The sequence below is a fragment of the Squalius cephalus genome, assembly GCF_949319135.1.
Source record: "Squalius cephalus genome assembly, chromosome: 7".
NCBI lineage: Eukaryota > Metazoa > Chordata > Actinopteri > Cypriniformes > Leuciscidae > Squalius > Squalius cephalus.
The window spans coordinates 35,554,611-35,569,864 of record NC_137128.1 but is presented as its reverse complement, the minus strand read 5'-3'; the positions used below and the strand labels follow the sequence as shown (position 1 = coordinate 35,569,864).

At 36.5% G+C, this 15,254-nt stretch overlaps 1 protein-coding gene across 1 annotated transcript in view; it reads right to left on the bottom strand.

Annotated features, from left to right (window-relative positions):
- The window catches only part of clstn2a (calsyntenin 2a), a 233,936-nt gene that overhangs the window by 58,888 nt on the left and 159,794 nt on the right, over positions 1–15,254 (bottom strand). Inside the window, exon 5 of the mRNA XM_079875823.1 lies at positions 10,001–10,150. Coding sequence (XP_079731949.1) covers positions 10,001–10,150 — 150 coding nt within the window. The remainder of the gene's footprint in view (positions 1–10,000; positions 10,151–15,254) is intronic.

Here is a 15,254-nt window from a genome sequence, read left to right as displayed (position 1 = left end):
AGCCGATTGCACCAGAAAATGAAGATGATGAAGCTCGTCTTTAATCTGCTAAATTATGTTTTTTTTGTGTGTGTGAATCATTCACGAGATTGAGATGAATGACAGTAATACCCGGCCATAGCAACGGTAGACATTTTCCAAAACAGATCGAACAAATCAGAAAAATACTTTCAATACAGTATTGCTTTCAATTAAAAAATAAACAATGAAAATGTAAACTAAAAATAAAATTAATTAAGTTTGAAAACCCATCGCACATTTCAAGGTATGAATAAAGTGTCGGGACAGTTTATTTATTTAAACAGGGTTGCATCGATTCGATAGAGTTTATTCCCTTTGTGATGCAAAATAAGAAACATTTTAAATTTATTGTCAAATAAATTGCAGCTAAATTAAAAAATGAAAACGGTACAAAACGAAAAAAAGTTCAAAGCAACATAAATGAAGAACAGGCGTTTTCCTTTGCCTCTCTCGCGCTGGATATTTTTTAGTAAGTTTGGTCTCCCTCACTGCGCGCGGCGCGGGTCTTTCTCGAAATTAAGCATTTCAGTAAAAAACACCATACAGCTGATAATACTGTATATGTCGCTGTGTGTCATCCACACAAATCACGAAAGAAAAAACTGTAACAAATAGCTTTTGTTCCTTCAAAGATACAACATGCCTTGCTGAATTCACCTCACAATAAAACGAGGTGGTCGCGAATTAAAGAGTTCTGTATCTGCTAAATTGAAATTGTGTGTGGAAAACCTTTAAATACAATCAATAAAACTACAATATATAATTTAATAAGATATAGGGCCTACTGTACATAGGCTATGGACTTTTGGAGATTTTGAGATTAAACCTTAAAATAACTTTGCCTTTGCCTGCTCATCAGGCTGGCTCCGATACTCTCCATATGAAAGACGGAACATTGACACCTCTGTCCTGCACCCCCACGATAAAGCAACTATTGCCTTCTCCAAACCCCCCACAGGCTAGCTGAGTTTGCAAAACAAAACAAAGAGTTTGCTGTTTGCCACTCCTCGTGGTGTGCCAAAACACTTCATTATAAACTTCAATATTTCATTCAAAACAATCTCAAAACGCTTTGTGACATTTTGAAAAGCCGTGGATGCATTACTGCCACTGGAACCATGAACGCAAATACTGGTTCTGATTTTATTGTTTGTCGTTTAAACGTCATATATATATAGCCTATATATATATAGCCTATGCTTATAGCCTATTTACAAAATAAAATCACCATGCATTTCCATTTTACACTAAGGAACAAATATTATACAATGACTTTACTTCTGTAGCCTATAATAATTCCAATCGTAATTTCAAAAGCAGTTATGTTAATATATATATATATATATATATATATATATATATATATATATATATATATATATATATATATATATATTAACATAACTGCTTTTGAAATTACGATTGGAATTATTATAGGCTACAGAAGTAAAGTCATTGTATAATATTTGTTCCTTAGTGTAAAATGGAAATGCATGGTGATTTTATTTTGTAAATAGGCTATAAGCAAAAAACTATGTTTTAGAACTAGACAAATCTCTCTGCATCAACAATAGACTATAAAATGCATTAATAGGCTAATATAAAAATATCAATAGTCCAGGTTAGTTCGGGATTCGATCCCGTGTCATCTAAATGATCGTAACGTAAGTTCAACCACTCGGCCACGATTCACTCGTTGCGACATGGCCTAATGTTCCAGTGTGTGTTCGCTCACACGAGCGAGAAGCGCTCTTCATTCAAATGAACGCGCCGCCGCGTTTGTCGAACACTAATTCAACATGCCAGAATAAAACCTGGTTTTAGAACAATGCATAGCGCCACTCGTCGTGGTGTGCCAAAAAATGTACAATAATTTAGTTTTATTTATTTCAGTGTTAATGTTTGAGTTAAAAAAATCCTCTACAAATTAAATTAACACAAAGTCGGCTATAAGAGTCCTTTATAGGCTAAGTAAAAAGCAAAGGGCTTACAGTCTTAACATTTAGGCTACTTTGCTTAAATTCGAAAAACTTTAAAAGTGTGGTTTGATTCAATGTTTTATTGGTTGAGTGAAATGTATTGCAAAGGAAACTTCAACTAAATAGATATTACTCAACCTTTTACAAAGCAAAGTTAAAATGGTAGTTTCACTGACAGTGACATCTGTTAGTTTTAAAAAGTGCAGGTCTGCATTTGAACCAAAGCTCTGTTTTTGACCATTTCAGAATGTGTTAAATGATTAATTAAACAATTTTAATTAATACAAGCTGTTGATGAAAATATGTTACAGGTTGACATTTTTGTTTTGCTATTTTCCACATTTTCATCAGTAAATTAAATTGCCCTTCAAAAGCTTGGAAAAGTTCTAGGCAAAGTGAGGCTTTGGACATTATCAGCATAAATCATCATCATTTTGTGATGACTTTGTACTGATAAGGAACAAAAAAGCTATAATATATAAGAAGACCTCTGATGCAAAAGCCTCTAAAAGCCACCTCTGTCAAAAATGATATTGAGTGAATGCTCTCCGCACATACGCTCATCAAATACACATAATACACACACACATATATATACACATGTGATGTATATGTATATATATATATATATATATATATATATATATATATATATATATATATATATATATATATATATATATACACACACATATATACACACACAAACACACACACATATAGATATATTTATTTGTGATTAAATATTAATGATTATATAAATATAACAGGTTTCCTTGGTTGTTAATTTACGCTCCTATAAATTAATTACAACCAAGGAAACTAAGGATGACTAGGAACTGAGGAAAAATGACTAAACCTGTTACATTTATATAGTCATTAATATTTAATTACAAATAAATTAATTATTTCTGATTAAATGCAAGTTTATTTAATGCATGTATGCCATGAAATTATAAGGATTTATGCTGATAATGGCAAAAATATAAAATTTTATAAACTTTTGGAAGGGAATTGCATGCCATTTTAATCATACTAAAATCAATGAATATGACGACAAAATATTGACAAAATTTAAAAGTGAACATGAAGGTTATTCAAAATAACACAACACAAAATAGAAAAATGAAATGAAATAAAATACTTATCACAATCTATCATCTTTCTTTCTTTTTTTGTTAACAACTGTTTATTGAGTTTTCTTTTTTAAAGTCAAGGAAAACAAAAATACAAAGCAAAAAGCAACTATACAAATCTAGAACCCACCCCTGGTAGACTTCACAATCTAGATCATCTTTCATCTTAGAAACTTGCACTTCCTCCGTCACTTAAACTGCACAGCCTATCATATTATGGTAACCAATTTAGGCATTACTTTGGCAATTTAGGCATTATAGCTCAACACTACCAAAACTAAAGGGATGGTGGTCGACTTCCGGAGACCGAGGCCCCACCTGCAGCCTGTGTTCATCAAAGGCATATATGTGGAGGTGGTCCAGACCTACAAATATCTAGTATCTATTTTACTCTCATTCAGTCAGTATTCACCTTATATTCCTAGTGGATAAAATGTCGCTAAAATGTCGAAATGTCCATGTCGATCCATACCATTTTTCCCTCAGAAAACGTCATGTACACTGCGTGTACAAGTGTAGACCTATTGGCAGTGCGAGTTTTCTATGGCTTCGGCACTAAATGAGAGATCTGTCACTCTCAGTGGATGGCTCAGCAAGATGGACGGAGATATGGAGAGATCAGTGTTGACAGACGGGATTTGACCAGAGACAAAGAGTGGCTTCCCAATTACACGCTTATGCAAGCGGGAAGCGTTACAACTAGAAATCCTCGCCCTTCACCTCTGCGGTGCCTGTCATGATCGTAACTGAGTCCTCACTTCCACCTCACTTATTATGAATCAAACGGAGAACACAAGCCATGCAATCTCTCAGCCAATGACTGCTTATTCTCTGGGCGTAGGAGCCTGTCAGCGACTGTCAACACATCTTAAGGCCCTATCATGCTTTAGATGACGCCTTCACCTGAGAAACAATACTGACCCTGGGACAAACGAGGAGTGCTTGAGGAGAGAGAAAAAGAGAAAAATGCTTTACCATGCCAATCAAACTACTCTAATCTGAGAAGTGTTCTTACCGTTCAAAAGTTTGAGGTCGGTAAGAAACAAAAATGTTTTTAAAAGAAATCTCTTCTGCTCACCAAGGCTGGATTTTTTGGTTGTTGATCAAAAATACAGTAAAAACAGTGTAAAATTAACATTGAATTAAAAAAAAAAAAGTTGAATATTAATTGAGAAGTAATATTTAGTGTCAGTGTTACTAAAGTCAGATTACCTTAAATAACAATACTATGTCACGGGATGTGGAGGTAGAACCCAAAAGCAGACGAGGTGCAGACACTCAAGGTTTATTTATACACAAAAACAGAAAACAAAACCCACGAGGGGGTAAAACAAGACAGGATGAACTATTAAGACAGAAAACACTAGACTAACACTCAGACGATAAACTTAGACAATAAAGACAGGATCAAATACTTCTAACAAGACAAGACTTTCTTCAGGTAACTCACGGAGGGTATCAGACAAGGATAGACAATGTACCGACACAGGACAGCAAACACAAGGGGATTAAATAGGGATCAAACTAATCAGGAACACAGGTGAAAGCAACGATCTAATAATTACAAGATGAGATAACAAGGGGGCGGGGTAAGGTGACAAGACAACGCAAGCACACAGCCCAAACAAACGGCCATGTGCTTACACACAAAACATGGGTCTGTCATGATCCTGCCTCAAGACAAGAGAAATCTAGGACATGAAGGCAGAATCATGACATACTAAGTATGCTAATTGTAGGAATTCCAATTACATCTCTTTGTTTATTTTCTATATACACTCACCTAAATGATTATTAGGAACACCTGTTCAATTTCTCATTAATGCAATTATCTAATCAACAAATAACATGGCAGTTGCTTCAATGCATTTAGGGGTGTGGTCCTGGTCAAGACAATCTCCTGAACTCCAAACTGAATGTCAGAATGGGAAAGAAAGGTGATTTAAGCAATTTTGAGCGTGGCATGGTTGTTGGTGCCAGACGGGCCGGTCTGAGTATTTCACAATCTGCTCAGTTACTGGGATTTTCACGCACAACCATTTCTAGGGTTTACAAAGAATGGTGTGAAAAGGGAAAAACATCCAATATGCGGCAGTCCTGTGGGCGAAAATGCCTTGTTGATGCTAGAGGTCAGAGGAGAATGGGCCGACTGATTCAAGCTGATAGAAGAGCAACTTTGACTGAAATAACCACTCGTTACAACCGAGGTATGCAGCAAAGCATTTGTGAAGCCACAACACGCACAACCTTGAGGCGGATGGGCTACAACAGCAGAAGACCCCACCGGGTACCACTCATCTCCACTACAAATAGGAAAAAGAGGCTACAATTTGCACGAGCTCACCAAAATTGGACAGTTGAAGACTGGAAAAATGTTGCCTGGTCTGATGAGTCTCGATTTCTGTTGAGACATTCAGATGGTAAAGTCAGAATTTGGCGTAAACAGAATGAGAACATGGATCCATCATGCCTTGCTACCACTGTGCAGGCTGGTGGTGGTGGTGTAATGGTGTGGGGGATGTTTTCTTGGCACACTTTAGGCCTCTTAGTGCCAATTGGGCATCGTTTAAATGCCACGGCCTACCTGAGCATTGTTTCTGACCATGTCCATCCCTTTATGACCACCATGTACCCATCCTCTGATGGCTACTTCCAGCAGGATAATGCACCATGTCACAAAGCTCGAATCATTTCAAATTGGTTTCTTGAACATGACAATGAGTTCACTGTACTAAAATGGCCCCCACAGTCACCAGATCTCAACCCAATAGAGCATCTTTGGGATGTGGTGGAACGGGAGCTTCGTGCCCTGGATGTGCATCCCACAAATCTCCATCAACCGCAAGATGCAATCCTATCAATATGGGCCAACATTTCTAAAGAATGCTTTCAGCACCTTGTTGAATCAATGCCACGTAGAATTAAGGCAGTTCTGAAGGCGAAAGGGGGTCAAACACAGTATTAGTATGGTGTTCCTAATAATCCTTTAGGTGAGTATACATGCTATAACTACTTTTAAAAAAGCTTTGTTAATATTGCAAATGTGAATAATCATGGCAATAAAGTATTGCTGACTCTAAAAACTGAGTAGGTATGACAGGAATGATTTGAAAGTTCTTGTGAACACAAACTTTGTGGCTTTGTGCATGAGAAAACCGAATTACCCCGAGTCAAACAGACATGCTTGGTGAACTGTATCACTGCCAAAACCCCAACATGAAAACTGTATTGCAAAGGGGTTGAGGATTTACAAGATTTGTGGCTAATACGCTCAAGTCTGACATTTTGGCTTGCTTAGACTAGAAGCTGCCCTTTCATGGAATAAGTCTCTTCTTGGCATAGAGAGCGGTGTTCCTTTCTCCAGGTAATAACTCATCTAAATCCATGTCACCTCACACCAAATTCTCTTTACAAACAGATAACAAACACACTTCCTCTAATTGGTTCAATCAGGATACTGTTCTCAGAACGGTTTCCCACTTTCTATGCTGTCACCTTGACAAGTGTGAGGAAAGGAAGATGTGACGAGATGTGTGACAACAGCTGGGATTAAAGTTTGAATGGAATAACTGTCTCCAATTAAAAAAACTTTAGAATTTTGTAAGAGACCGATCTGTGTCTTAAAGGGATAGTCCACTAGAAAAAAAAAAAAAAACAATTCTAGGATCATTTTCTCACCCTCAAACCCTGATTTTCATTTGATGGAACAAAATGGGAAAATAATATTATTCATGCTGCTTTTTCCATACAATGATAAATAATGAATACATTTAAATACATTTAAATAAATTTACATTTATACATGAACACATATACAAACTCACACACACTGTACATACTGTACATAGGGCAGAGTCAAAATTCCTTAAAATTTCTTTGTGTTTTGTAGGATAAAAATAGTCATACAGGTTTGGAATAACATTAGGTTGTGTAAATAATGAGTAAAATAAATTTAAAAAAATGTATTTTGAAATATCCCTTTAATGAAAAGTCTTGAATTATTTAACATCTGACACTGTAGCTGCTGATTGTTTGACAAAGTTTGACTTTTGTCTGGATTGAATTAGTTACATTGTTTCCTTTATCAGAAACACTTGGGTTTGATCTTTTTTCATGCTCGAAACAATTTTAGATGACAGTGATTAGGCGTCTGTCTCTTGAGCCCCTGACACCCGCTTCTTAATGGCTCAAATGATGCCTGCGAATTGAATTCATCTGCAGACATTTTCCATACCTCAATCGATGCGTGAAAGAAGGTAAACTGTGAAAAATGCTGCCTCGTCCTTTTCTCTGATTTAATGATGTTGAATTCTCTGCCCATTGACTGTTTAGAACAAATCCATTACCACAGCATATGTAAAAGGTATTGTCTTCTTTGTCGTGTAGGCATCAGATATTAAAGCAATAATGGGTTCTTTCCGAGAGGTCAGCGTGAGTGTCTGTGGACAAACTGTAGGCTGAAGCTGCTGTGCAGTCCCTGTGGGAAGGAGGACTCCGCGGATATCGATCTGTCTGGTTAAGACCACTAACAGTGTATGCCACAGACGAGAGGAGAACAGAACAAGGGATCACAGAGGTCAGTGAGAGCAGACTACTCCGCTGAGTCACAATACTGACCATTTTGTGGATGGAGGATGAGGGAGGATATAAGGCAGAGACAGAAAGTCGAGTCTGAAATTTAAGTCATTACCTCAGAAAATCTTAACATCCACCTAAATTCTTTTTAGCATGTTAAAGGGATAGTTCACTTTGAAATAAAATTTTGGTATGTTTTAGCTTACCTCAAGGGCATCCAAGATGTAGGTGTCTTTTTTCCGCAGTAGTTTCAATTTTGATATTTTTAGGTCAAACCGTTCTTGTCTGTCAGTCATTTCATGCAGGTCTATGGATACTGTCTCAAAGAGCATGCACAAAGTCCAAATTAAAACAATTCCCCATCGTCCAAATTAAACAATTCCCCATCGTAAGTACACAATGATGGCCTAAGACACGAAACGAGCGGTTTGTGTGAGAAAACAAACAGTATTTATATCGTTTTTAGCTCTTATAACACAGCCGCGTCCAAATGATCTGAGGACTCGGGCGGGTATAGATATATACACTAGACGTCGCCTTGGCTACGGTTTCGTTCCAATGAACTGCAGTAGCGAAGGCGACATCTAGTGTATCTATACCTGCCCGCGGGCGGGTATAGATATATACACTAGATGTCGCTTGGCTACGGTTTCGTTCCAATGAACTGCAGTAGCCAAGGCGACATCTAGTGTATATATCTATACCCGCCCGAGCCCTCAGATCATTTGGACGCGGCTGTGTTATAAGAGCTAAAAACGATATAAATACTGTTCGTTTTTTCACACAAACCGCTCTTTTCGTGTCTTAGGCCATCAATGTGTACTTACGATGGGGAATTGTTTAATTTGGACGATGGGGAATTGTTTTAATTTGGACTTTGTGCATGCTCTTTGAGACAGTATCCATAGACCTGCATGAAATGACTGACAGACAAGAACGGTTTGACCTAAAAATATCAAAATTGAAACTACTGCGGAAAAAAAGACACCTACATCTTGGATGCCCTTGAGGTAAGCTAAAACATACCAAAATTTTATTTCAAAGTGAACTATCCCTTTAATGAGAGAAGTAGTGATGTCTGATATTTGAACAAATGGTTTGTCAGATCTTTTACATGAATCAGGTCAACTCTCCAAGTCTCTCTTCAAGTAAATTTTATTGTGACTTTAAAGGATAGTTCACTCACAACTTAAATTCAGTGGGTCCGATATTTTGGACCCCATTGACTTTTATTTTCTGGACATTCAAAATATCCCCTTTTGCGTTCTGTAGATGAAGAACATACAGGTTTTTTTTTAATGACATGAGGGTGAATAAATGAAAATAGAATTTAAATGTTTGGGTGAACTTTAAGTCAAAATCACTAAATAAAAAAAGGCAGAGTTGTAAATCGACAGGGACTCAAAATTAGAGAGATTTTATCTGAATATCAAGACACTATTTAAATTAAAATGACTATTTAGGCACTCTATTACTCTTTCTTCCTGCAATAATTTGTAGCCATTTACTCCTGTATTCCACAAGTGGCATTTTTTCATAAAAATATAAATGCAATTATTGGATTTCCAAAAGACCTAAAGAAAGTCAATAATACCTGGTGAAAGCTATTTTTTCTAGAATTCCCATTCATCTCAATGGTAGTTGGTCAACTGCCACATGACAATTTGAAATCTCAAAAAAAAAAAAAAAAATACAAAAAAATAAATAAATTAATAATAATAATAATGATAATAATAATAATGGACCCACAGGCCTTTTTGAGCCAGTTGCATGAGTTGACTAACTACCATTGAGATGAATGGGAATTCTAGAAAAATAGCTTTCACCAGGTATTATTGACTTTCTTAAGGCCACATCTAAGTAAAGTCTGTATCTTTAGTTGCAAATATCTCAAATGCACTCTAATTTATAGTCCCTGTCGATTCACAACTCCTTTTTTTTTATTTGACTTAAAGTTCACCCAAACATTTAAATGCTATCATAATTTATTCACTCTCATGTCATTCCAAACCTGTATGTTCTTCATCTACAGAACGCAAAAGGGGATATTTTGAATGACCAGACAATTCCAGACAATTTCTTTTATTAAAAATAATAATATTATTAATAATAATAATGGACCCATAGAACTTTTTGAGCCAGTTGCATGAGTCATTAGCAGTGTCAATACCAAAATATTAGCTGTTCATGAAAAAACTGATCAGGATACACAGCTAATTTGAATGGCGTAAGGAATAGGGCAACAGTGAAAGTTGAGATAACAATGTTTGGTTAGTAGTATCTACTGACCTTGCCAGCCAGGCTTGCACACTGGTTTGACGTCAATGTGAACCGGAACGCTTTCCATCGCCCTCTTCTGACCACAATCGTAAGCAGTCACCATGATTTTGTAGTGCTGCTGTTTGTCATAGCTCAGTCGCTCTGTGTTCCTGATGTTGCCTGGAGAGAGAGAGAGAGAAAGAGAAAAAAATGACAGAGAGAAAAACAAGCTCATGATATGTGAGATAAATAAAACTTAAGAGAGCAATTTGTAATTGTTGCAGCCGCCAGACATAGATACTACAACAAAATATGATTTTAAACAATAATTAAGCTCCCATACAATGACTCTAGCCAAATGTTTTCAATCACAAAAGTAATTTCAACAGTGTAAGTGTCCATGTTGCAGCAATTATGGATTATATCTGCAAGACTGTTTCCAGTGTTGCTAATTAGAATAAAGACAATTACATCTAATCTCCATATTTTGCATTTCACAAGGCTTTATAATGGTTTATTATCTGCATTCATGGCAAATAAAATAACGTAAGTGCAGGTTAACAAAATAACAAATGATGACTTCATACTTTGAATATATATTTACTCTGAACACAGAGCTCAGCAGTAACCACCTTCCATTCTTCCATGGAGAAAACAAATGAATGGATGCATTTCAAAATGTTATCCCCATTCTCAACAAAATCCTTCTAACTTTATTTTTTAATGGATACTCTATTCAGTGCCTGATTAGAAGCAACTACAAATCGATTTACAGTGTACACCACCACTCAAAAGTTTGGGTTCAGTGTGAAGTCTCTTATGCTCACCAAGGCTGACTTTATTTGATCAAAAATACAGTAAAACAGTAAGGTTGTTAAATATTATTGCAATTTAACAATATAGCTGCAAGCAGCAAAATTATAAATACCAGTAATATGATTCAATTGTACATCACTGTTAAACATTAGGTGGTGCTGTTAAAGAACGGTTTGGTCAATCAAAAATCTTTTAATTATTTTTGCCGGCATGGTTTGAGGATGGTCAGAGCCGATTTTGGTTCAAATTGAACCAACGGTCTAGGAGGAGTTTGAAAAGTAGGGTTTCAATGTAATTCCAAATGGCGTACAACAATTTCGACCAAATGTAGCATTATTGCTATTGTTGTTCTTGGTATGACTCAAGGAATATATCAAGACTAGTCTCATTAAAATAGGCAAACTTAATCAAAAGTTATTAGCATTTTTGTATCAAAACATTTTGAGTACCTTCAGGGCATGGTCTTGATGACCCATGCTGAGTTTCGTAGCGATATGCTAATGTGTTTGTAAAATATAGCATTTTACAACAAAATTCAAAATGCTCAAAATGGCTGATATGGGAAAATTGGGTATCATTCGATTTAGTATGCTGCACTGAATCAAAAGAGTTTTATGAATTTTGGGCAAACCATTCAGAAGTTATAAGCAAAAATATCCATTTTCATATCTCCTGACCAGTAGGTGGCACTGTGCCAACACACTGCAAGTTGCCTCAGGTCAATTCTTGTGATTAAGTACCAGCCTCGCATCCACTGTGACGTGCTCTTCGTCAACCTTGTTCGCTTTGTTATCCAAGAACGGTTTGGTTTATCAAAAATCTTTTAATAACTTTTTGCCAACATGGTCTGAAGATGATCTAAGCGAATTTTGGTGAAAATCGGCGTGACAGAAAGTGACATGCATTCAAATCGGCTTGATCCAAGGAATCAAAGGGAAAAAGAAATTTGTAGCCCTTATGGTACAAACATTTTTAGCATAAACATGAGTGCAACTCCAAATATGCTGAGGTTAATGTCCTCTATCACCGTGTTAAATTTCATCATTTTCCCACAAGCCGTTCTATAACCTGCCATAGACTCAAGATTGGAAAGAGCAGGAAGAATAATAATAAAAACACTAACAGATACAATAGGTGCATAAGCAACTTCGGTGCATGGCCCATAACAACGGTTTTCTATATTAATATATTTTAATGTAATTTAGTGAAACAAAGCTGAATTTTCAGCAGCCATTAATCCAGTCTTAAGTGTCATATGATCAGAAATCATTCTAACGCTCAAGAAACATTCCTTATGATCAACAATGTTGAAAAAGACTGTGCTGCTAAATATTTTTGTTAAAACCGTAATGGTTTCTTTGGCCAGAAAGAAGGGTTTATTTGATGTATACAAAGTTCAAAAGAACAGCATTTAATTGAAATAGAAATCTTTTTGTCTTCACTGTCACTTTATCAACTTAATGCATCCTTGCTGAATAAAAGTATTAATTTTTTTTTTTTAAATCACACTGACCACAAACTTTTGTTAAGTATTTATTCTTAATCAAATATTAATATTTTTAAAATATCATATCACAATTTTACTGAAGATAAAAATGGTCAAATTAACTCTATTTTTGTTATGTTTTTAATTAGCTTATAGTGATAACTGGTTAAAAAAAGTTATCAGATTGAAATCTTTCAGTTATGTTTCAAATGAGGCATTTAGCAAGAGAGACACGCACAAACTATAGCGCTGCTGTACAGTAAACAACAAACCCGTTATTTATAAGCCTACTGGAAACTGGTTCTGCTTCTACTAAGTAAGATGCACTTTCATTCAATCAAGACATATGAAACATAATCAATCATTACTGACCCGGACCTCTGTACAGAAACAATGTACAGATCTGACATTGTTGTATGAGTCATTCTTTATCAGCTAAGAGCTAAAGGTACATTCTGACTTTCTAACCTCTGGCGGGAAGCCAGGCTATGCTCTAAAAGCTTTTTTTAGTGATGAGTATTCTTCCTGGTTAACAGCTCAAGAGGTGCCAAAAAAAAGTCAGCAAACCACAGACAGTACACTTGGAAGAGCTCCAGGTTAAATAACCATAATGACATGGATCCTCTACCTGGTTCTTGTCATCTGAGTAATGAGTGCTTTTTGTAACAGGTCTGATGTGTATAATTTAGCATTTAGCTCCCATAGTTGCTATAGGCATCAGCAGGGTTGCTGTTTGGTGTATGGCGGCGAGTCCGAATGCACTCCGTGGTGACAGAGTTCAGATGAGGCTGAACTAGCAGCTAGTGATTTGATGCTCTCACACGTCCGTGGGCCTGTGGTTATTTTTACCTGCTGGCTGCATTTCAATGAGACCAGCCGTGCTGTCAAGGAGACAGCAATGAGGAATAGAGGTCAGTCGTTCTGGGCTCCCAGACCAAGTCTGCACCAATCCTCAGCGCCACAAAGCTAAAGTGTGTCTTGAAAACCCCTCAAAGCCTTATACTTCAACAAACACAGGTATGGGAGGAAGCGGGAGGTGTGTGTGTGTGTGTGTGTGTTCAGTTGATAGAGCTGATTACAGCAGCAATGTCAGGTGGCATGATTAAGAGCATTGGAGTTTTAAAAGGAACAGTTCTCCTCCAGTGAGTTATCAATGGGCCTCTGTCTGCGCTGCGCAGATAAAACCTGGAGTATGAAAACAGAAAATAAGACAAAGAGGGTGAGCAAACATGTGAGATCCTCAACTTGCCTGTGTTTCTGCAAGTGTAGCTCAAGCCAGGGGCATCGTGCACCTTTTTTTAAGGGGCACAATTGGCTGTCCTTGCTCACTTGGTAGAGAGAGTGGGCAGGAAATTGTCATTCAATGATCGGCATTAAATGTAAATTTTAATTTAAATTAAATTTGTATATGTGACTACAATGACTTTTTTAAAATGACTTTTTTAATTCATGTATAAAATAATAAAAATCATAAAACATGCTAAATTGCTGCTGAACTTGGTAGACACGCAACTCATTATACATTTTGTTGAATGAAAAAGAGCAGAATAAATGGATACAGTAGGATACATTTACACATCCTATAAAGTAGGATACACATGAACATTTTGTTGAATAAAAAAAAAAGAGCAGCATAGATGGAAGGTCAGTATACTGACTTTCTTCTGTGGAACAAAAAAAGATGATATTATGAATGTTTTCTTATTGTTTTTTATACATACAATGAAAGTCAATAGATTTCAATGTTGTTTTGAACCCCATAGACTTTCATTGTATGTACAAAAACAGTTGAAACATTCTTTAAAAAAAATTATTTTGTGTTCCACAGTAAAAAAGAAAAAAAAAAAGTAATGTGGGTAGATGACAGAATTTCCAGTTAAAAGCAAATATGCTTTTACAAATATGCAAATATGCTGCATGTACAATTAAATTGGACTGATTAAGACAATTTTGACAAGTGAATTCTGCCACAATGTTCCACACTTTTCTTTATCTACAATAAATCACGCACCATAATTATCAGACACTCTTTTTTTGTGAAAGTTGCATTCAAAATCTGAGGGGGCGTGTGCCTCAGTTTGAATAGGCATGACATTTGTGATTGAAACTTTAAGCATGCGCCTCAGCGTGTGTTTTAATTTCTGTTCTAACAGAATAAAAGCATAAAGAACAAAGAACACTAATTGATTGGCTTCAAGCAGAATTTTAGTGCTGTTGATGGTATAAATTACCATATCCGATATCCCTTTTTCTTTTACACTTATTTCTCTTATTCCCACTTTCTCTCGTTTTCTGTTTTCTTTTTTAATATATTTTTTATTTCTGTCTTTCTCTTGCTATTCATATCTATCGTCCTCCTTTTCTCTCATCGAATTCCATTCAAAAGTGAGTATCAAATTAAAATGTCTGTGCCTCTTTGCGTCTCGTCTCTATGTCTCTGTGTCAATGCTAGGAATATTTTCCACTGATAGTTCTTGGGTGCACAAAAACAAGGGTTTCAAAATCTCACAGAAGATCTTTAGTGAATTACCACAAGTTTCATATGTTTCATACTGCCACCAACACATACCAACAACCTTAAATCCATTCTAACGAACATCATTAGTGCATGTTTATACTCAAACTATTCATCTTTCTCTCTTGCTCCTGATCTCATTTTCTTTGATTCTCTCCCTGCTCTTCCTCCTCCTCTCTCTGGACTGGAGAACACAATGCCAGTGGGCCTGTTGTATTTAATAACTCTCTCTGCCCTCTGATCCACAGTAAATAATGGAGCCAAAAGCCCTCAGAACAAAATCCACTCAGGCGGCCCATGCATCACTCAGCTCTCGCCTGGCACTAACCAAGCCCTGTCAATGCCAGTCGCACTACAGACGCTGGCAGGGCCCAAGGCGGCAAGAGGAAGTGGATGAGACAGGAGCTCTGAGTTCGACTTGAGCCCATGAAAGAGACCGCATCTCTTTTGCGACAGCTGACACCCCA